This window comes from Oreochromis niloticus, linkage group LG4 (assembly GCF_001858045.2).
Source record: "Oreochromis niloticus isolate F11D_XX linkage group LG4, O_niloticus_UMD_NMBU, whole genome shotgun sequence".
In the NCBI taxonomy this organism is placed as follows: Eukaryota; Metazoa; Chordata; class Actinopteri; order Cichliformes; family Cichlidae; genus Oreochromis; species Oreochromis niloticus.
This window is the reverse complement of record NC_031969.2, coordinates 29,788,087-29,810,907: the sequence shown is the minus strand read 5'-3', so window position 1 is coordinate 29,810,907 and position 22,821 is coordinate 29,788,087. Positions and strand designations below refer to the sequence as shown.

At 40.6% G+C, this 22,821-nt stretch overlaps 2 protein-coding genes across 3 annotated transcripts; one reads left to right on the top strand and one right to left on the bottom strand.

Annotated features, from left to right (window-relative positions):
- Positions 1-370: 370 nt before the first annotated feature.
- Positions 371-10,107, bottom strand: tbc1d17 (TBC1 domain family, member 17). Of its 2 annotated transcripts, XM_019357678.2 has the most exons (18): positions 9,979-10,107; positions 8,204-8,299; positions 8,036-8,113; positions 7,824-7,935; positions 7,563-7,746; positions 7,296-7,407; positions 6,624-6,734; positions 6,172-6,342; positions 5,957-6,082; positions 5,745-5,848; positions 5,223-5,317; positions 5,020-5,136; positions 3,327-3,427; positions 2,604-2,703; positions 1,832-1,929; positions 1,512-1,628; positions 1,334-1,420; positions 371-1,127 (listed from the first exon to the last, which is right to left on the bottom strand). In XM_019357678.2, the coding sequence occupies exons 1-18, from the start codon at positions 10,090-10,092 to the stop codon at positions 966-968; spliced, it is 2,085 nt and encodes a 694-aa protein (XP_019213223.2). In that variant the 5' UTR covers positions 10,093-10,107; the 3' UTR covers positions 371-965. The 2 variants fall into 2 exon arrangements, with proteins under 2 accessions (XP_019213223.2, XP_005469062.2); XM_005469005.3 differs by lacking the exon at positions 6,624-6,734.
- A 3,750-nt stretch (positions 10,108-13,857) lies between these two features.
- On the top strand, positions 13,858-22,706 carry akt1s1 (AKT1 substrate 1 (proline-rich)). Its single transcript, XM_003442523.5, has 6 exons — positions 13,858-14,010; positions 15,668-16,409; positions 16,503-16,770; positions 18,114-18,197; positions 18,283-18,458; positions 20,682-22,706. Exons 2-6 carry the CDS (start codon positions 16,017-16,019, stop codon positions 20,817-20,819), a joined length of 1,059 nt encoding a protein of 352 aa, XP_003442571.1. The 5' UTR covers positions 13,858-14,010; positions 15,668-16,016; the 3' UTR covers positions 20,820-22,706.
- The last annotated feature ends 115 nt before the right edge of the window (positions 22,707-22,821 follow it).

The following is a 22,821-nucleotide window of genomic DNA, read 5'->3' as shown; positions in this document are numbered from 1 at the left end:
CTGGCCAACACCAGTAGGCGGTAGGTGAAGTGTCTTGCCCAAGGACACAACGACCAAGACAGACAGAGCTGGGGATCAAACCGGCAACCTTCCGAGTTACAAGATTGAGCTTACAAGATGAGCTTCCCAACCCCCTGACCCACCGTCGCCCCGTGTATTATTGTTGCTGTGGATCTGCAGGTAAACTCAGACCTGCACACTGAGGCTCACCTCCACCATTTGATAAATGAATCCTTTTCAAGTCTTGGGGAGGATGTTATCGTCTGTTCCTTCCTCACCTGACTCTTATCCACAGTGGGATCAAGTTCAGCTATCTTGAACTTCTTCTGCTTAAGTTTTTACAAATGCATAAAGTAGAGTTTAAATACCGTTTTGTTATGATTCAACCATTTATTTGGTAATAATAAGATGAAAATGCTAGAACATCATACATATAGTTACAAGGCTTAATATTACCAAAGCGGCATGTGGAACCTATAAGGCATGCACAACCTTTGCATAGGGCTGGAATGGCATCTTACAGTACTAGCAAAATGCTGCCAGTGAGTTTATCCTTCGTCTATTTCCCTTTACAGGAGGAGTGGTGAGGGAACCGTCAGAAAAAACAAAATAAACTGAAAAGTAATCAAGGGATAAATGAATTAATACAGTTAAATAATAAGTAAAAGCAGAAGCAAAAGTGTCATGAAAACAGGAGATGTAAACAAGTGACAAGGAAATAGAAGAGGACAGCATACACACAAAAACAGCACTGCAAGTACGGCTATAGTGTTTAAACATGTTGGATTGTAACTTTCATGAACACACAGTGAGAGAAAAGAGCCTCCGCAGTGCCCCCTGCCTCTGACCATCAGTAACAACAGCCTTCACTCCATACCATGGGATAATATTTAGTACATATTTCATATATAAATGTCTTTTACACATCTCTTAGCGAGTGTCAGTCCACCAGCTGATAATCAGATTTAAGGGTAGCTGGGGCCACACGCTGGATTAGAAGCTGCAGCTCCTTCCTGTGATTGGCTGAGGAGGCGCTGTGTCTCGCTGGCCTGTGAGTCTGGGCTCTCTTCCTCTGAGCTGGGTGGGACGTAGAGGCCCAGGACCTGCTTCACCATAACAGGAAGCTCCTGGGATGGAAAGGGAAGAGGAAAAAGGAGAAGTTACAAAGCAAGCAAGTTGTAAAATTATTAGTATTATCAGAATATAATAGGAAAACAATTTATCTTGTGCTATATTATGTTAACTGATAACTTAAAAAAATCTCAGATTTGGACAAAGATATTTTACTGGCTGTATGTTGAATCATGAGGTGTGAGGTGGCCCTGTGTCTTACCTTGCACAGAAACAGCTGTAGGTAGATGGCCTCAGCTCCACGCAGAACAGTCTGCAGGTCCAACTTCATTGTCAACTCGTTAATGTGCTGCAGATGAAAGACATTATAGAAGATGAAAATCTGAAAATTACAGAAAAAAACAAAAAAAACAAAAATCACTGTCATCTTTAATCCAGACCTTCAGAATAGTGTTGAAGTCATGGTTCGAGCCTATCAGCTCTTCTCGCTGGGACTCGAGGATCGAACAGGCGATCAGCAGGTGGAAGTTTTCACATGGAAGACGAGTCCAGAGAACCTGAGGAAGAAAACACGATGCTATAAAATGCGATGTCAAGATGCAGCCCAAACAATCCTTACTGTAGACTGTTAAATAGTAGCACATAATATATATAAAAAAAAATGGAATATGGGATTTCAATTAAAGGTGAAGTAATTAGTTTCAAAACAAAAATCAATTCAAGACACAAATATGTTAAATTGGTACAGTCAAGCACTCACCTCCCACAGCGTGAGGATATCCTCAAAGGAAAACTCTCTCTTGAACCAGATGAGCAGCCAGCGGAAACAGAAGCAAAGCGAGCCGCTGTCCTGAGAGTCTGAAGGACATGCAGGGAAGGCAGAACTGGTTAGTTCTTTACAAAAAAGAAGTTATTCTTGCACATTCAGAGTTTTCTCAGTTTCATACATATGCATGGCATGTATGTCACCTTCAACATATCTAAACTTATATGCGAGAGGTCAGATTCAACAGAAAACATGGCAATGTCTTCTTCTTGTGCACCTCTGGTCGTCTTTCCGCGTTGCTGCTATATTTAAGGTCGCCCCTTAGGAGTCCCGTGGACCATGGACTTTGCCTTCGGTGTCAAACTGACCCAACCTTAAACTGTAAATTCATCACCCAGGAACAACCTCTCCATAACATGTGAGTAAGAACAATCAGTGAGGATGAGTGGAACCGTGGTGACATGACATGACAATCTTTGGTCACTACCTGCCCTAGCTGCCTGATCTTCCCTCCCTGTGACTTTATCTTCTTCCCCAAATGCCATGCAAATTGACAAGTTGCTCCTTTTAGACAGAAGCACATGTATAACAAGTACATGTGGTCAGAATGAGACCTCTGGGGAGTTATAGGAACTGAAATTAGTCCTGAGGTGCAAATCAACACAAAAATGAAGGAGGTAGCTTTAAAACTTCTTTATCTTGCACGTTTCATTTTACTCTCTCACTTCTACTGTCCATCTGCCTGGCTAAATAGGAGCTCACTTACCCAGGAAGTCACAGAGCTCTGGGTCCAGTGCCTTCAGCAGGATACTGAGCTGAAGAAGCTGTTGCTTCATGGCCTCCTGAGACTCTTCAAAGTTCTGGTGCTGCAGAAAAGAAAAACAAAGACCTGCTCTTCAGCTGGAGTCTACGGCTTCTTACAAATACATCAATCTTTTGGATGTTTCTGCTTTGACCACTAATTTCATTGCTGTTTTTATTTCACTGCTTCCTCAGATCTCAATGATTAATATCACATTTCAGCACAACATAGAACCAGATGGGATTTTTTTTAAAGAGAGAGAGGATGTGCATTTATTTAACATTTAATAAGGTGTAATGCTTGTGATTGTTGGCAAACAGCCTCAGGCAACAAACCAAAATCCAGCAAGTGTTCTTGTGGTTGCTTCACAACTGGAGACACCGGCGAGTTAGCAGAAGAGCACACTGAGACACATCCAAAGCAGTTTTAAGTGTGGGCGCTTATATTCATTCAAATCAGATCTTGATGAGGTCTTAAGTCAACGCACAAGAATCACCTCACTGGCCCAAGTGCATTTAAACTTTCAAATGTTATGTTTGTGATGCTGCTGAGTTAATTATTCTTCATTCGGAGCAGAAATCGACTCAAATATAGAGTAACAGCTTTAAAAGCTCTTGCGTGTCTCAACAGAAGATCACGGGTTTGTGACAGATGATAACAAAACAAAAAGAACATATTTTTACTAACCACCAGCTCCATGAAGCCTGTCAGACACCAGAATGACTCCACCTCATTCTGGGTGACGAACAGGATGGGAGAAAGAAGATCACTCATCCCCTGCACATAACCTGCACCGATGAAAAAGGAGACCCGTGTTAAACCTGTGTTACAAACATTTACAAACATACTTTACTCAAACTGCTTTTAATCGCTGCCTAACCCTTTGTTGATTGGCCTTAAAACATCATGGACATCTTTGTTGTTTCACTGTTTATTCTGTTGTTTGCCGAACATAAGGAAGTAGAGAAAATTAGCCAAATAGTGTTAAGTAACAGGAATCTGTAGATTACTTTTCCTCCTGTTGTTGCAAATTATTCTGGTCTGGTGTTGCCAGACGCCACTCGCACTGGCACCGTAATACTTGTTCAACCTTTATTTTCATATACAAACAATATGAAGTCATGTGAAAAACTAAGCTACTGAATCACATGTGGTACTTAGAGAACCAACTTTAGCAGCAATGGGTTGACGTAATGGGTTTCTATATGACTTCATTAGTATCTGGAGGAGTTTTGGTCCACTCTTCTTTACAGCATTACTTCAATTAATTGGGTTTTGAAGTGATTACTCTCTGAAGGTCCCACCACAGCACTTCCATCAGGCTGAGGTCTAGACTTCGACTGGGCCCTTGCAGCACCTTGACTATTTTCTTTTTCAAACATTCTGTTGTAGATTTGTTGTTGTACTTGGGATAGGATGTCCTGTTAGATGACCCAATTTGGGCCAAGCTTTAGCTCTCGTACAGCCTTACATTTGACTCTGGAATACTTTTGTATACAGAAGAGTTCATGGTCTAGTCAGTGACTGCAAAGCCGTGGCACTGTTCTTTATGGCCCAACACGTCTACTTTGGTTTCATTGTTCCTGAAGTCTTGTAGTTTGCTCTTTCTAAGCCTGCGCCATGTTCTTTTTAGAGAGAACAGGCAACTCTCCTTCTCCTGGCAACTTTTACAAACAAGCCATACTTGTCATGAACTTAGCTCCTGGGTTTTCTGCTATTTCTATGCGCCTTGCTCAGTGTGACCTTGGGGCGAATTTGTTGGGTCGTCCACTTCTGGGAAGACTGTGGCATTATGTTAAAACACACCTGAAAGATCCAGACCAGGAAACTACCAAATATGGTCTTTTTGTTGGTCACATGTACCGATGATCAATTTATGAAGTGCGCCTGGTAACTTCTTAATCCCTGTGGAAGCAGTAAGGGTGCTTGAGCTATTCTACACAACTCCAGTGAAAACTTCACAAGCCTGTGTATTTGTCACTTTTGATTTAATTGCCTTTTCTCCTTTAAAAGGCCTTTTGTACTTTTATAACAATTATATAATGTTGGTTTCTGTATCATTGAGATTTCAAATAAAGGTTAATATCATGTTTTGTCCTTCCTCTGAATTTTTACCTGTTAAGAAGACAACCTCATTCACTTGTGTATGACTATTGAATGCTCACTCACTCATCATTTGACCTGTTTGAATGAATAAATGAGCAGCACACGGCTTGACAAAATCAATAACTTAAGACATGAGAATACAGTACGCTACTGTTTTGCTTCACTCTCTCTCTACAGCTTGACCCTGAAACAATGCTGGTTGTCACAAACAGTGAATCAGAAATGCACTTGATGAAAATGCACATCTGTTTACCAGCGGTTCATAAATACACACCGAGATCAAAGTTGTACATGCAGTAAGTCATCAGCACGTCGTGAAGCAGGGTCAGTCCCGGATTGTCATTCCCAGAGAAGAACGTGTTGTGTCTGTCTGTCCTGTTGACGTCTCTCTCTGCCACAACAGAACAAAGACAGTTTAACTTCTGACGGGCAGCTGACTAAACGCTGAACAGATCTTCTGTTATTACACGCACTGACCTATGAGGCTTCTGTACCCTCTGAGGAGGGAGTTTCTCATCTCCTGCTCTTCACTGACAGACTTCCACTGCACCTTCATCCTGAAGTACTCATCCCTGCACACGCAGAAGGGTTGTTAAAGAAAGTGAATAGTTCAACATTTTATGAAATGCACTGGCTCGCTGCTAAGCATTAACAAAAAAAAAAAAAAGTGGCTGCAGCTAGCGCAGGAGGGAGGTAGAACAGGTCATCTACTAATTGGAAGGTTGGTGGTTCGAACCCTGGCTACTAACCCAAAGTTTCTCTGTGATGTATCCATCTTAGTGTGTGTGTGTGTTTGAATATTAGCTATGAAAGCACTTTTGTAGGAAATGTGTGTGAATGGGGCAAGTTGTATAAAGCATTTTGGGCATTCAGGTGGAGTAGAAAAGCGCTATATAAGAACCAGTCCATTTACCATTTACCAAGCGAGGCAATGAGAGTGTTTCCCAAAGCCTCAATAAATTATCATAAAGATATGACAGGAAAAAAAATTATACTAACGTTTTGACCCGAAGAATGTCCTCTCTTTCCTTGGCAGTGCTGTTCCACGGATAAAACCCCAGCAGGAATTTCCATACCTCCTTCCTCAGCGAGTGTGTGATGCCCTGCAAGATACACAAAAACCCCATCAAAGAATGCACACCTGGTTAAACAAGAGAAACACATGTTTGTCTCTAACAGAAGGTGTGCTGTTACTCTATTTACTGTCCTACCCCTCTGAACACAAGTTCTTTGATTTTTTCTGGGCAAGTCACTCGCCCCTCAGAGTCCAAAAACTCCTCCCACTTATCCAGAGGCGGTCCCCTTGTTACATCTGGTTTGGGACCAAGTTCCACACCCTTGATGAAAGAAATAAAAGCAAACATTAATATCTTATTTTTTATTCCATCCATCCGCGCTCAAATGATCTTTTTGTATTTTCTCTTACGCAGGTGATGAGTTCGAATCCGGGCTCTTCATCAGACTGTGGAGGCAAACTGGGATCCTGAGGAGTACGTGTGTGGATGGGGGACTCTGGAGGCCGAAGTGCTGCCCTGAAGAAATTTGTGACTTTGGAGAATCCACCAAATGTAGTGGCATACGGGTCATGGATAAATCTCTGTTATAGGTGAAAGAACAAGAAAAAAGAATTTTTATGCAAATGAAGGCCTGTCGTTTTAAGTATGATGTTTCCTTCACTAGTTAGAATGAATCTAATTCAAACACTCCCACTGGTACTGGGGCAGATGTTAGCTGGTACCAAAGGCTATGATTAAAAAAACCAGATGAAACCACTGTGTCACTGCCATCGCATGTAGTCCTGTGTTGATTGTCTGTTATATGTTATATGTAGCACCAAGGTCTTGGAGGACCATTGCCTCGCTTCACTGTGTACTGTACCACTGCATATGGTTGAAATGAAATGCCACTTGACTTGACTTGGTGGAACCTGTTTGAAGCTCTGGTGGTTTCGTTTTTGGCCGATCCCATCTTGCTTTCTGTATGCATAATCTGTATGAGAGCAGTGCACAGACACAGAAACCTGCTAATAATTTCTGTTTTGTGTGATCTATTAGTACAATTACCTGCACAATTAGTGCAGTAGCTGAGGCGAAGGCTGGTACACAGCTACTGGACAAATCTGCCTGTGATGGCATCCAACTGTCAATGTGACCATGCCCTAATAATGCAACCTACTTTAAACCTAAAAACATTTGAAACTGGTTTCGGAATTTAGTTGTCATCTGAGGGGAGACTGGCTATGGAGGCCAAAAACTCTGAACTGTAAATATGCTATAAACATGTTTATTACTACTCTGCAGTTGGAGGTGTTAACATCGGGGATCTATATAGCTCAAGCTGCTTTTAGAGGAAATGGAGATTTTGGCACTTCCACATTAGCTTTTGTTTTCAAGTTCTGATGCTGCTTCGGTGGAAGATGACCTCATCACTGGCTAATAATTCATAGATTTTAAAATGATTAAGTACGAGATTACTTAAAAAAAATTACTCATTAGAAATGCAACATGCACCATCCTCTAAAAATATAACAACAAAAAAATATCTACTTACTGAGACAAGATCATTGCCTCCATCATCAAGAAACTGCAGCCTATCAAAGGACTGAGGGAGCGTGCCTGAGTCCTGGGGGTAGGCAAGGAAGAGCCGCCCGTCAAGTGGTGACCTGATAACAAGAACAGAAACCACATGACACGCTGACAAAGAAGCAAAGGGCATCTGAAACTGAAGTACTAATCAGGGTTTTTCCGGCATGTAAACAATGCTGGCATTCCACTGTAATTAGAAACCTGCTGCTAAAACGATTGCAGTGATGCTTACGGGTCCAGAATAATGTAGCGCTGAAGTGCCCTCAGCAGTTCCCGGGTTCCTCCTCTGTGGAAGTGCAAAGGAGGCAGCGGGTGGCCACCTCTACTAGTCAGCACGAGAAAGTTTCGACCCAAGGAGAACCGAGACCTCCGAAGAGAGTACAGCTCTGAGAGAGGCAGCGAGAACGCCCACTGACCTGTGAGGAAAAAAAGAGGGGGTTTTAGTTTTCTGAGCACGAGCCTTTGCTAGGATCACCAGAAAAGCAGACTGCACCTGAATTTTTGACTGGGACGTGTTCTCGTTCTTTCTTCACGGTGCTTATAACTGCCCAGTCTGGCTCATACCCTGGGTCAAAGTTTGTATCCTCTTCCCCTCCATCACCATCCTGATCAGGTGGAGATTATTGGATGAGAATCCTATTCGAGCTAATAACAAATAGAAATACTTTTAATTTTTCAGCATGTAGCAAATAGATGGTTCCTAACCTTTTTGCTGTACAGTACAGCAGGAGCGTTGCGACTATCATGCTCCAGTGGGCTCCACTCTAGGGCTGGCAGCCCAGCCTGAAAATATAAAGACATGATAGGTTACCCCCGTGCTTTCCCGATCATACCTTTGACCTAAACAGTCTTAGCTCACACAGACTTTCTTACCCGCTCCACAATACGGATGAACCCTGGGATGCTAGTGTCCTGGTTACTCCTCTTGGCATTTGTGTGGAGGTATACCCCCTCCTTCTCAAATATCAGCTGAGGAGAAAAAAGTCCCACATAAATATGAAGAAGCAGAAATCAAGTGTAAAATGTATTCGCAGTTAAAAGTGGGGTTTTTTTTGGGCGGTGCCAAATTTCAGTCACTGAAACAGGCAGGTAATAGGAATTTGTCTAAAGATTATTTTAATTAGTCATCAATATCTACAGTATAACTGATGTTTTTGTGTGGTTGAACACCACTTGTTTCTCTCAGAAGTTGAACTTGAACCACATACAACGAGCAGGGATTTAACGACCTGTGCATACTCAGAATTCCTATCGCTACTGGTGTTCTCAGGGTAAAGAGGTTGTCCACACCTCTTCACAAAGGCTAGGCACTCTGTGTGACATCTAAGCAGCCTTAGGCATTTCAGGCTAGCCCAGCCCTGTTTTTGCCCAATCATTGTGGAATTTGCATGTTCTCAATATGCCTGATTGGGTTCTCTCCACGTTCTCTGGCGTCCTCCCATAGCTCAACTTGTCTTTTAAGCCCCAGTCACACACACACACTGATCAGTGACCTCTTGGCCCAGAATCCTCCAGCAGCTACTTTGCCTTAGGAACCAGTGGTCGCCAAACAGGTCTGTGTTCCTGACTTTGGGCTAATTGGTGGTACTACACTGCAGGCAGGTTGGTTGTAAACAAAGAAAGTTTACTGTCTTGCAGTTTAAAAAAAACAAACAAACATCCACGTGGAATAAACTCATCACATGGCAGATGGATCCAAGAAATAAAGTCTAACACAGCTGATATAAACTGACTCGTAGTTATCTGAGGTCTAGTGAGAAAAACAAAAAAAAACTTGATCATTGTAAAAATAAACTTTAGAAATAATGAGAACTAACTGAAATAGTTACATGATAACACTCAACCTGTAAAATTTGTCCATTTAGTTTCAGTCTTTGTCAGTCAACACCACAAGCATTAACCCACAAAAACCATGGTGGGTTCAACTCAGGAAGCTAAATGACAGCTCGGTATTTTCTAGGAAAAAGCTTAAACGGCCTAATAGCATATAGTTATGGCAAACAAGGTCTTCGAGACCTTATTTACAAGATTAACGTATTTTCCTGTTAATTTTCACCGTCTGAGAAACAAGAATTGGGTAAATTAAACCTCATTTGAAAAATGATTGATTATGGCTAAAACGTTTTGGAAAACTGGACAGCAAACTAAAATTAAAAACTAAATCATACTAATAAAAAAAATGCAAATGTAGCCCACCCAGTGCCCAAATGTGATTACGAATTCGTGCACCACGTGACCAGTTGACCCTTAGCGGTGGCAGGTAAATCATAACAAAGAGCTGGTAAATGACACATTCATATCACATGACTATAAAGTCACTGCTCTGCTCAGGTCAGTGGGTGAAAGCCAGACAGCCAAACAGGAGAAGTTGAATAAAGTTCGCGACTTTCTAAACACACTTTAAGCTTTCATCTCTGTGTGGTTATACACACAACTATACAAAAAAAAAAAAAATCTTAGGTTTATATCCAGCTAAAGCACCACGTAGCCCTGCTCGAGCTTAACGAACGTTATTGGAGATCCACAGCTAGCTTTAGGTGCTACCATTAGTCAGCTATCAGAAGTTCCGCCCAATATTCAACAGCAGAGTTACGAACATTCACAGAAACAACCAGTGAAAACGTGTTAAACATGTAATTCAGGAGTACCTTATAATCCTCAGCGCTTTGCTCCATTTTCCTGTCGTCTCCGTCGTTCTCCCAAAACAAACGTGACGTCAAGCTTCCTGCTAATGGAAAAACCCCGCCCATGGCCAACGTCATGTCAGAAAGCACCCAATCAGAACGTAATTTGTACTGCTTTGTTTTTAAATTATATTTTAAACGCTTTAATATTATTACAGAGGCTAATCTTTATGTAAGAGTTTATGGTATTATTTGATTTGATTTGATTTTAATGTTCGCTACAGGCTGTGTCCTATTATGTCTGAATACCTTAATGTAAATTTTCATGTAATGCACATGGCAACCACTAGAGGGCAGCAAACACCGCTGACTCTAAACAGCATTGTATTAGAAAAAAAAAGAATAACTTTAGTTGTAGTAAACAACAACAACAACAACGACAACAACAAACACAGTTACAAAGCGCCTCACAGTTAAGATGAACACCTACATCAAAAGACTGTGAACATCCCAACACACAGTACATGTGTTAAGTACTTGATGAAAACTTTAGCTAAAATAATGAGGAAATGATTACACGAAAGCTACTCTAGACTACTCAAAATTGGGTTTCAGCACTTTCTTTTTTAAACAAACCAATGACTCAGCTCACTTAAAGGAAGAAGAAAGGATGTTACAAAATTTACTGGTTTCAAATACAAAAAAATGTGGCCGTGCACAGCATTTTAATGTGAATGTGGCTAAAGAATATCACATAAGACCATAAAAATATTCCTAAGCTTCCATTTATGCTTTTGGAAAGTTTCATTTAAATAAAATATTGTTCACAGTTACATCAAAATATAACACTCTTTGCCTCAAACTTCATGGGATCTGATGATCTTGCCTTGACATGACCAGAATTATCAATACAGTACTACATACTAATACTAAAACTCTACAGTTACTAGAAAGATGAAAATATTTAAATTGAGATATTCTGAACATAATAGGTTACTCGGCTGTCAAATTACAGCTGAATAACCAGAGCAGATCGGCAGGCCTTAGACAAACTCGCTGCTTTCAGGGATATTTCAAAAACAATATTTCTGGCACTGATCTCGGTGGGGATGAACAGATGGTACCTTTCAGATGCAGTCGCAGTTTCAGGCATCCCTACATCCCCTCTACACCAGCAAGATAATTACATTAGAACAGAGGATATCCATCACAGAGAAATGATAGAGTTTTTGTATGATAGCCCTATATCTGATGCTAAAATAGTATGGCTGATTGGGGCTTAAATAAATCATCTATTTACAACCTTTTTATGTGTTTAGAATAATTTTACTGTGACCAAGAGCTGCTATAATCAATATTTATTTGATTGCAACTTATTAAAAGGATAAATGTCAACGTTAATGTCTATTTGGGAAATATATAAACACAGATTTATAAAGCTCTAGGAAGATCCTGAGGAGAGTGCAAAAGAGCATCTAGCTACAAAAGGACCACATCTCCCTGCCGAGCGCACAGAGGAGAGTAAATATTAGCCAGCTGAGAGAAACATGACTCCAAATTAATGCTGATCTATAGCTACTGAACGTGATGATGATATCATCACTGTGCTGACAATTAGTTTCTTCTGCCCTCGCAAGAAAGAAAGGAAGAAATACCACATTTAGAGGTGCTAACCCACATTTTTTTTTTTTTTTACTATTGTGCAATTTCAGACAGTGATGTTGCACTTTTTCTCAATATAACCGCTAGACTACAGCTAAAATTCTTCATTGAGCTGTCAGATCCATCAGTACAGACGAACATAATTACACTACTCTCAGGTGTTTCCAAATAGCAGTGTAATAATCACAGCAATACGAGCGGCTCATACTGATCATTGGATAGATGTTTATTCATATTTATTCGGCACCCAAGTGTGCTGTTGCAAGCTCTCATTATGACCACCAGGTGGCAGAAAACACACAACTCCAAACTCACTTAGGCTGCTGGTTCACCGAGAGCTGCGTCATTAACGACACTTTAAAGGGAGGAACGGCAGCTGCTGGAGCTATCCAGCTTTTACTGCAGAAACATCACAGGCCCATAACTTCCGAGTAGCTGGTAGGGCAGGTGGGCTTTGATGAGGCTAGGGGGGACAGCTCCATGTGCACGAGAACAGGGCGAGCACGAGCCCGGCCCCAAACGTCTGTCACGTGTGAAACGTGCTCTCGAATGGAAGGCAGTAAACAGGTGACGTCAGAGAGGCGTCAAGTTAGGCAGAGTTAAAAAACGGATAAGAGCCAGAGAGAGAGAGAGAAAGACAGTCCTGAGTTCAAAGAGCAGAGATAGTGGTAAAAAAATGTGGCAAAGCATATTTTAAAAAATATTTAAACTTTTTTTTTTTTTAGCCAGGGATTTGACTTGTGTTTCTATACATGTATTTCTCTTTCTTTCTTTTCTCCAATTAAAATTAAAACTAATTTAGATGAAGACTTGTTCCTAGGACGGCTTTCTTACATACACGTCTCAATTGTTTTTCTTAACAAAATAAAATAAATAAATAAAATAAAATAAAATAAAAAAACGGGGTCAGAATCCAAGCTGGCTTTACTGATTAATTTAAATACATTAGCATCACCTTGACATTTGCCGCATTAAGTGAATGTAAAATGCTATATGTAACAAAAACCCTGGCATTATAAAATGGTTTAACATTTTCTTAGTTAAATAAATAAATGATTTATTGCTGTTAATCTAAACCTAGCTTAAACCCAAGTGCTTATCTTTTTGTCATTTAGTTAGTAAATATGTAGTGCATATGTAGTGTAGGGATTCCTTTGGTGCTTAGGAGATTCAGCAGTTGTAAAAACTGTTTGTGGGAGATGCTAAGGTAACACAGGAGGTGTAATAGGCCTCTTTGTCTTGCTCAGAGAAGGAAGCTGATTCAACACAGTACTCTATTCTGTATGTGTGCAGTAGATCTACGGTTCCCTGAATGAGTTACTGTAGCTGATTAAGTAATAACTGGGGGATAGGTTTTCCTCCGGAGAGACTCGTTTTAAAGTATTTCCTCAGGAGTCATATACCCATAAACCTGGGCTCCGTGGTGCTGAATTTCTGTCATTCATTGAGTTGTACTTTAAGTATAGGGCTTGCTTTGTTCTGTTTGTGTTTCGGATTTTTAATTGACTTCAGTTCTTCTGTATTCTTTAGGACTTCCGGGTGGCAGCTAGTGCGCACACTTAGGCCAGTGGACTACGATGGCTTTGTAGCTTTCTAGAAAAGTTGAGTGTAATGATGTGGGAGTGTGATCATCTAGTCAGGGTGAGGTCATTGTAATAGTACCCCAACTTAGTCTTTAGCAGGACCAGTGGATTTTGTATTATTATTATTATTATTATTATTTTTTAACATTTTATTAACTGATTTACATTTCCTTTTGAGGACGACACATGTCCACGTGACTCTCTGGCAATAAACTCAAGTAATGTATGTAACTACCTATAATTAATTAATTTCAAGTTTTGGAAGTTATTAGGAAGTAAATAAATAAGTTATCCAAGTTTACACAAAAATCCTTAAAAGCAAGTCTGGCCAACCTTGAAACACTGGGATGCTTATTTGATAAGTTATGTTGAAACTTAATCTAAATTCACTTTAAATGCACACTGAGAGATTGAAAAAAAATGCAGTTATTAATTAATTTATTTAAAAACCCATTAAAAAAACAGTGGGTAACTGTATACTGATCTTTCCTCCTGTAAAGTAAGAGTTTAAAAAATACTTTTTCTTCGAAAGTAATATTTTTACCAACAGCTTTGAGTTCAAGATTATTTTACTTTAAATAATCGTATTTTACTTAATTAAAAAAAATGCACGCCGTTTTATGTTGACGAAACAGGCTTTTATTGCGAAATTCCTGACCGGAAAAGGCCTTATTAATCCTTGCTAGCTTGCTCTCGCTGGTGTCGAGCCTAGCAAGGGGAGAGAAACCGTGGGAGAAGGCACAGTACGAAGGATTGAAACAACTTTAAGGTCGATAAACATCTGGCAGCGTGGAAGAAAGAAACTGACAAGGTAGGTGAAGGTCTCAGCTCGTTTTTGTAATTTATCTTTCCAAATCTTGACTCCTACTAAAGCCCGAAAATGGAGGTGAAGGGTGCTTCCATCATGAGGAGGTTGCACACAACACTGATTAAACAACAAGATCAGCGACAACAACAACAACACCAACAGCAACAACAACAACAGCAGCAGCAGCAGTAGTGGCAACCGTGCAGTAATGCCCACAGCGTGCAGTTCAGAAATGAGACATAAATCAGTGCAGAGGTGGCAGAAAATGGAAGCAGGAGCGAGCAGAGTGGTTTGAAAGCGGTGCAGTAGCTACAGTAGTTAGCATCGGTAGGTGTCATGCAGCCCACAGAACTGGTGGGGGCTGCGACAGTCAGACTAATTCATGCAGGTTTACATGTTAACCTGCACACACCTAAATTAGACCAGGTCCCATAAAACCAAATGTGGGTCAGAGAGCGTGTTTGCATGCAACAGTGTGGAAGGCATTAGGATGACATTTTATTATATTTAACTTAATAAAATAAACTACGCAGGTTGAATGTTTGGGGTTGATCACACGAAGAACAAATATACAGCAGTTTATTTGAATGCAATTGTTACAACTTCGTATAAGCATAAAGGGAAGCTTTAGTTTGTTATTTCAGCTGCTGTAATCTCTGGGGACCATCTTTGGGTGCCAGTAGGGTTACATCCATAGATCAACACGTTTTTTTGTTTTGTTTTTTTTTGTGCTACGTTCCTTGTGAGACTCACATGTTGACTTGTGTACACCAGACCCCCCCCCCCCCAGTGACTTTTTCAGTCTGGAACAACTATGCCCAGAATCAACTTTCTGTGATTGACTTGGGAGTGTTTTCTAGGTTGACTAAACCCCAGTTAACCTCTTCACATCCACCTAGTGAGTTGGGGTAGGGTTAGGTTGTCATCTTTCCCTTTTTATGGAGTTTACAGGTACTTGTAAATGGCATCACCACTTATTTTGATATGGAAGAGTTTTCCTTTCCTGCTGATATCTCAAAGGGATTTGTATTTCGGGCTAGAGTGAAACCACTGACCGTTTGCTTGCCAAGTGAATGTGTTAATCACTACACTATGGAGCTAAACCCATATAAAATTAGTGAATCATGAGAAATGTTCCCATCTGACCCCTGCAAAATCAGTCTGTTTTTAATGTCTGTGACATGCAGTAACAGGAACAAGCACTGGTACTGTGTATGATTTATGTATTTTCTTACAATCCAGTGGAAAAATACCAAAGGTGCATTTTAGGTAATCTTTCCAGGGTCCTGTGTTAGGTGGCTGTTGGCTAATATGCAACCCTTTCAACCCCCAAGTTATTTGGTGGTGGCTGTTAAAGGGGTTAAAGTATAATTGGAATCCTTTAATTGTCACTAAACATCAGACATTCAATGAAATTAGAGGCAATTCCACTATGATCTCAGTTTAAAGTCTTGGATTGTGCTTGAAGAACTTTTAAGTCTTTTTGTAATGTTCTTTGAGAAGTAACAAATTCACAAATTGAGCCAATCAGTTGTCTGCATTTTTTTTTAAGTTCTTCCAACTTTGTTTTTATTGTTCACATGAAAAAACAAAAAAACAAAAACAGCAGTGATTTAACCTAGCTCTATTTATTTTTATTTTTTATTTTTTATTTTCTTAGGTATCACCAGCAACTTGACAACACCTCTTCTCTCCCCTGGCTCTCCAGTGTGTAAGGACACCAACTTGTATGTCATATCTCAAAGTCACCCAGTGCCTCTCTGCCTAATAGGTCCTTACCTTCCCCTTCATCTTCATCAGTGCAAAAACTATCCATACACCAGCAAGAGAGTAACTGTAAGTTTTCAGCCATTTGAGCAAAGTCAGACACGCCACAGCTACCAAAGTCAGTATTTTGTTAAGTTTGGTGCCCCCAAGTCCTCTAAGCTCTTCATCACTTCTTAATATTACTCAGTTGTGTCATCAAATCAGCTCATCAAAGAAATCTGTAAACAGCATTTAGCACCATTATGGCCTCCATCACGCAGTCATCCGAGCTCGAAATCCCAGACAACCACAAAGAGAGCTGGCTGGCACTACTTTCTGCAGCAGAAGTGTATTGCCAAAAGTCTGGCTGCGACCTGGCCATACTCACAGCCTGTAAGAAGTTCCGGTCGACGACTGGAGAAGGAGAAGTGGGGAGGAAGCGGGAGAGCGGCAGTGCCTTTCCGAGGGAGTGCGATTTCTCTTATAATGTATGGGGTCAGGGATTTCTGGCTGAGTCGGCGCGTCGCTACATGGATGACATCGGTGTGTTGCACTCCACAACCATGCTAACAGCCCAAAAGCACACACGCCAAGCTGGAGGAGAGGGAGGAACCAAGCTAGTGGTTGACTTGACCTCTGACCCTGGAAACAGGGGGGTGAGTGAACTTGTTTGCTTTAGATAGCAAACTGTGGTATTGATTCAGAAAGTTCACATCTACAATGTGTTTGATTCTCTGTTGTTGGTGCAGAGCTTAACAAGTGACATTGTAGTGGGAGGAGTCAGTCCTAATGGAAGACTGTACTCCCAAAGCTACCCGTCGATCTACAGTTCAGGAGCCGTGACCGGGCAGGGCGGCGGGCAGAACGGTACCGGAGAGAGGGAACGTGAGAAGAGCGCATTGGAGGCCGAGCGAGGTCTACAGAGGTCTGGGATTGAGGATTTAGAAGAAGAGGTTGAGGATGAAGAAGAGGAGGAGGACATGGATGAGAGGAGACCCTATGGGAATGAAAGTGCAGGTGAGGAACGATATCGTAATCTGTTGCTGTGTCCCTGATCCATGCAGATTCTTTCTGTGTTCTAACTGGAAACGTGATGACTTGAAGTATTCAGTTTTTTTTTTGTTTTGTTTTTTTTAATTTAAGAAAAAACCCTTAATTATTATAATACATGTGCCCACATATAAGTTCTATTAAACTACAGTCGGTTTCACAAAAGGACACATGAAAACCACTTCAGCGTCCACACACATTTAGTTGCAGTTTGACTTTATGTTTGCTGAATTATTTTAATAAAAATTCAATACGTTGCCTTTACCTAGTGTGTTTTGTAGGCCTAAAGATGGTATTTTGTTGGCATTCATTTATGCACAGCTCTCTTAAGGTCCCTCCACAACATTTGAATCAGGTTGAGGTTTGGACTGGGCCATTGTAAAATCTTGATTCTTTTTTGTTTGTTTGTTTGTTTGTTTGTTTGTTTTTGTTTTTTCAAGCTATTCTCTTGGAGATTTTCTGTTGTGCTTAAGATCACTGTCCTGTTGCATGATCCAGTTTCAGCTATTTTTAGCTGCTGGACAGATGGACCCACATTTGACTGTAGAATACTTGGGTAAACAGAGGAGTTCATGCTTGGCTCAATGACTGCAAGGTGCCCATGCCCCGCAAATGATGGCGCAAAACAAGCATCATTCGTCATTCCTCCACCACCGTGCTTAGTAGTTGGTGTGAGGTGTTTTTATCCTGTGTTTTAGTAAACTCAGTGCATCCTTTCCAGTATTTATCAAATGTATCCAAGTTTCATAACCATGCTCAGATATAATGCATGATAATCTTTCAGTGTGAGAGGTCTTTGACATTTGTGAAATTGTTGTTGTTGTTATTATTATTATTATTATTATTATTATTATTATCATTATTATTAATTTTGTAATTCTTACAATCCGTCTCTAATTGTCATCCCAAAAAAGGGAAGTCGCTGGGCAAACCCAAAATATCTACATGGGACTTGGTAGTGATGTGCTCATTTAGTCCTGCAGGCTCTCTGGCACCATTACTCTCCATCCTCAGACTATTTAATTGCTAGTTTTATGAGCTTTTATGAGCTGCCCATATTTTCCAGCCACACACACTTTAGATAATGAGGAGGTTGCTCATTATTCAGGTTGTTTCAGTTTTTTGATCATTAAAACGCTTCATTCGTTCCATTTTCACTTTCTGAAACAGAAATGTTAAAACAAAGAGTTTTAAAACATTTCGATGGTGTTGAAATGGGTGCAAAAAACATTTAGGAAAAGAAAATGAGAAATCAATTTGTAATGCATGCGTTGTGTTTATTCCAATTCAAAGTATGCCTTCTGCTTCAGGTGTGTTCTCCATGGATGAGGACTCTGTTTCTCGGGACTGTGAGCCGTTCTTCGAATCTGATGGAGAGGAAGAGAGCACGGATGGTGAGCGTTCAATATGCTGAGCATTGTATGTACAGATACACATGTGTGCATGATCTGAATTTCTTTATTTTTAAATTTGTTTCAGGCTCTTTGAGTGAGGATGCCCCTCCGCCATCGCGCGGTATGGCTGTGGGTCAGGGTGCGTATTCATCCCGTCAGTCCCATCCCATGGCGTTGGCCCGCTCCCTGCCTGTGTCTGTGCCTGTGTGGGGCTGCAGAGGAAGCAGAGCTGCTCAGGGAGACAGCAACAGTGGAGAACGGGTGAGCACATCTCGGACACTGAGGCCAAATGATCTGACCTTCTGTGTCATAAATGGAGATCGGTGGGCAGCCAGTCAGTCGTTTACAGCTCAGACTAACTAGTTTTAACTCTTAACTTCTCTTAAGTGTTGATCACCATGGTTGGTTACATACAGACTCGGGTCAAAAGGGGTCAGCAGCACTGACTACTGAGCAATCGGGTAACTGGAAAAGTTAGAATCCTTACTGGGACCAAAACATAACATAAAACGCAAAGTGATAGTTTAGAGTAAAAACCAGCAGAAACATTTGGATTATAGGTTGAATTAGTGGTGCCTTTTGCAGTGTTTCATTTTCAGCCATTTTGAATGGTTTTTTGTTTTTTTTTTAAAGCATTTCAGCATTATGCAGTTTAATAAGTATGCAGTAGACCCACTAATATACTTACATAACCCCGAATAACAGTCCAATAACATTCGAATCCAAAGAGAATTCAATTTTATTAAATCTAATGATGCATTTCATTTTGATTGCCCGTCAGTGACCTCACATCTGCTCTTATCAAACTAATCTGTGTGCTAATGTTATCAAATCACATCACAACAACGTTCAGCAGTTCTCATGAATTTATTTGTAGAGCGTCTGTGTCGATCACAGATAACATGCTAGGCCACCGCACAATTTAATTTGCCAGATGGTGTCTGCTACTGTAGCTCTATGGCCTGCACTCATGTAATGTTAAGTTAGTGTGATGGATCATACATTGGAGGCTGATACCTTTAACATACTAGATAAGTTATGTAGTACAGAACGGCAGCTGGGCGAGCAAGTCCAGGAAAAAGTGGAGTTTCTGCTGGGCCAAACTCAGGCATGCCTCTATCCACACGCTGTCATGCTTAAACAAATAGTAGTTTGCATAAGTAAATGCATAATGCACCAAAGAGTGATGTATAGGAGCTGCACAGAGAGTGTCGTGTTTTACAACCCCTGTTCATTGCCATAAATGAAAGGGGGGGGAACAAATTAGAGGTCAGATATGAGAAACTCTCAACTGTGCAGAGGATTGGTGCCTCCTCTGCTTGAGCTGAAACACCAGAGCTATCTGTTTGGGAGATGGTGGCTGCTCAGTTTATGGTTGTTTGTGATATGTGTTCTTTGCATGTGAGCTGCACCAAAAGTGCAAGTGCTGCAGTTCTTAAAAAGAGTCATTTTAACGTATTTCAAGGGCTAGCATTAATTCACCTTGAATATGCTGAATATGTATCAGCACAGTTACAGCTGTAGTCTTGTTGTGCTTATGTAGGTTGATACGGTTCAGACTGGTTCTAACTTCTTATTTAAATGTTGGGGGTAGTGGGAGATATAATTAGGAATATGGTGGTACATTCAAGTAGCACTGAAATGTTTTAACAGCTGTGAGTAGTTAGTGCAGTCATATGATGCTTTTAAAAAGGTTTAAACAATAATAACCACACAATATTTTTTACTGTAGCTTTAAATATTATATAAATAATATATCGCTAGTATTTCTAGCGTTGTATTTTATTCTTGCTCAGTTATCATTTATATTTATATTGACCTGGTTTGATCTCGTTTCATGTAAGATTTCACTTTTTATTTTTTTGTAATTAATTGTTGGATAACCTACTATGAATTAAACTGTGCTGAGCTGAGGTTTATCTGGTGGTACTGTCTGTAACTACCAAATTTTAATGGTATCAAATGTTAGACAACCTCATAATGACATTCTGATTCAGAATGAATGCAGACATAATGTTTAAACACAAATGTTATACTCTGTTTAAGAACAGACAGTTTAAGGATTTTTTTTTTTAGTCCTGAAAATAAATTCTGGAAAAAATTGTGCAGACAGAATTCAGATGCTCTGATCCAACAGCTTGATGGGCATAGATAAACAGACCTCCTGAAAAGAAATGGGTCATGACATTTTGATAATTAAGCAGGCTTTTGTTTTTAGCGTTCATGCCCGTTGGTGTCAGTCCATCCTGACATATTTCATGCTGTCTGAAGACTAAAACAAAGACGCTATTCATTTGCACCCATTAATGGCCATGACGGCACTGTCGAACACAACTGACAGAAACTCTGTTTACAGTCGAGCTGGGAAAGTCGAACACCAGAAATGTACAGGAAATGAACATGAAAAGGCAATATTTGATACTGATCAGTTTAAGTCCATATCCCTTGTTAACCCCTCGTTTTCCCTGTGTGTTTGTCTCTTAGTCGGGCTGTGCTGACCTGGAGCACATCGCTGCCAGTATGAAGGCTCTGCTGGCCCCCGGAGCCACTGATGGGACGGAAATGTTTGGGGCCCTGCCTCGACCCCGTCTCAACACAGGGGACTTCTCTCTCAAGCAATGAGTGAAGGGGGAAGGAGAGGGTGTAGGGAGGGAAGGAAAGGGAGTGAGGCAAGTACAAAGAGGGAGAGTGATAAAGGGATAGGAGAAAATGTGGAGAGGAGTGATGGGAGGAACCCTGGATTTTCTGGCAAATGTGACGTACAGTATGTGTCTGAAAGCTAGTACCTCCATTTATTTCTCACTAACCAAAATTAACGGCACATGCTTTGTGGAGCAACTTTCCTAAAGAATTGTGGTTATGAACACTAATAATGTTTCAACACTACCCCTGCCCCTCCCACTTCGTCAATACTAGCTTCCACGACACTACATTACAATTGGACCTCGAGATGTTTGTGTAGTGACCCACTGCACTGAACTAAAAGTCACTAAAACAGGGTGTGTAATCATGTACCTGGTGTTTTTTGGACGTTTGCCTTTTGGTCAGGTTACCTGTGAAGTGATGAGACTTTGGGGAAGAGCTGCCTGTACCCGCTTCATCATAGATGCTGCTTCTTTGTGCTTAAGTTCCAACTTTGAGTGGTATTAGCTTTATTATGAAGATGAGGCAATATGTGGTAGGTAATAGTTAATCTTTTTTTTTGGCTTTCTTTTTCAGGAGTGAAGCAATCGATGCCACTCAAGTCTGTTAAATGTTGACGCATAATCCGGAGACTGTTAGCTTAGCTCGTCTCAGTTTGGCAAAGCTTTGCACACCAGAAAAGCTGAAAGCTAACCGGAAACTAGCTGGACTCAGTTCAACCTATCAGCCCCACCAAAGCTAAAAATTAACATGTTATATCCCGCGTCTTTACCAACAGAGGGATCTAGGCCTGTAACTAGTTTATCCAGCCCTTCACAGCAGCAACCAACTGTGCAGCATTTCTAGCTTTACAAATGTCAACAAACAAGGAAAAATGGATACATTGGCCATAATTTCAGCTTAGGAGTGTTCAGGGGTGTTTCTTTTCACTGTCAGCATTACAGTGAAACTGTTTAAAGTTGTACTGTAAAACTGTACCCTTACATATGGTGTAAATTTTATAAGAGGTTCTGTAGTTCTTTACACAAATTCGGCAGTGTATGGTGCTAAAAATGGTTCCTACCTCCACCTCAGAATTACAGGAGGTAACCAACATGGGTCTAAATGATTTGCAATAGGTAGTGGTGCTTAGTAACTTTACTATGCACATGAAACTGTCTTTAAATCGTTGCCGTAAACAAATTAGATGCATGTTAATCAGTGACTTTTAAGAGTGGTTTTTCCTACTTCAGAGCGAGCCAGCCCCTGTGCTATTTAACCTCTGGCTCTCAGTTCACACCTGCAAAGGCATTCATGTTTCAAAGAAGGTAAATAGGAAAAATGTTCCTTATTTAAGTTTGAAACTAGCAGGGAGAATCTCAACTTTTATGGAGAAAACATAAATCCAACATTCCCCCGAAAATAATCCTATAAGATCCGCAGAGATCTGTGGGTTTAAACACAGAAAACGTTTGCATCTGTTGGTGATTAATCATTGACGAGGTCAGATTCGACTGCAGGGCCTCGCCGTCATTTAGCTCAACATGCTGAAGTTGCCACATTTGTTTTTTTTTTTTCCTTCTGTATACTCCCATCATTTACCTGGTAAGATGACCAAGAGGCCTGCTGTTGCCCCCATTAGAAATCAGTCTATTCCTTCTAAGGGGTAGAAACCAATGGTTGACTTGATATGAAGCTTGTGGCTTTAGATAATGTGAGCAGAGAGCAGAGGACACCAGCACCTCGTCGTAACATGCCTATTTTTACTTTTACTTTTGCCAATGAATGACTGACTGATAGAATGATTGTAAATCAATACTGATTTTTAGGAGATGGGCTTTTTCTTTTTCTTTTTTTTCTTTTTTGCTCCTCATATGTTGTTGAAAAGATTGAATGAATGAGAAGACTGTGTGAGAGAGGGTGAAAGAGAGGTAGAGTGGATCTGAAAAGATAAATGTCCATCTTTGACATTTCAAAAAAACAAACAAATGTTCCGTTAACT

Bases quoted from the DNA above. Each gene is read 5' to 3' on its own strand.
- tbc1d17 (XM_019357678.2), bottom strand. From the start codon at position 10,092: ATGACGTTGGCCATGGGCGGGGTTTTTCCATTAGCAGGAAGCTTGACG. The intron at 7,747-7,823 runs GTGCAGTCTGCT...TTTTCCTCACAG, and splicing joins CGTCCCAGTCAAAAATTCAG to GTCAGTGGGCGTTCTCGCTG. The intron at 6,735-7,295 runs GTAAGTAGATAT...GCTCTCATACAG, and splicing joins GAGGCAATGATCTTGTCTCA to ATTATGCATACAGAAAGCAA.
- akt1s1 (XM_003442523.5), top strand. From the start codon at position 16,017: ATGGCCTCCATCACGCAGTCATCCGAGCTCGAAATCCCAGACAACCAC. The intron at 16,410-16,502 runs GTGAGTGAACTT...TTGTTGGTGCAG, and splicing joins CTGACCCTGGAAACAGGGGG to AGCTTAACAAGTGACATTGT. The intron at 18,459-20,681 runs GTGAGCACATCT...TTTGTCTCTTAG, and splicing joins ACAGCAACAGTGGAGAACGG to TCGGGCTGTGCTGACCTGGA.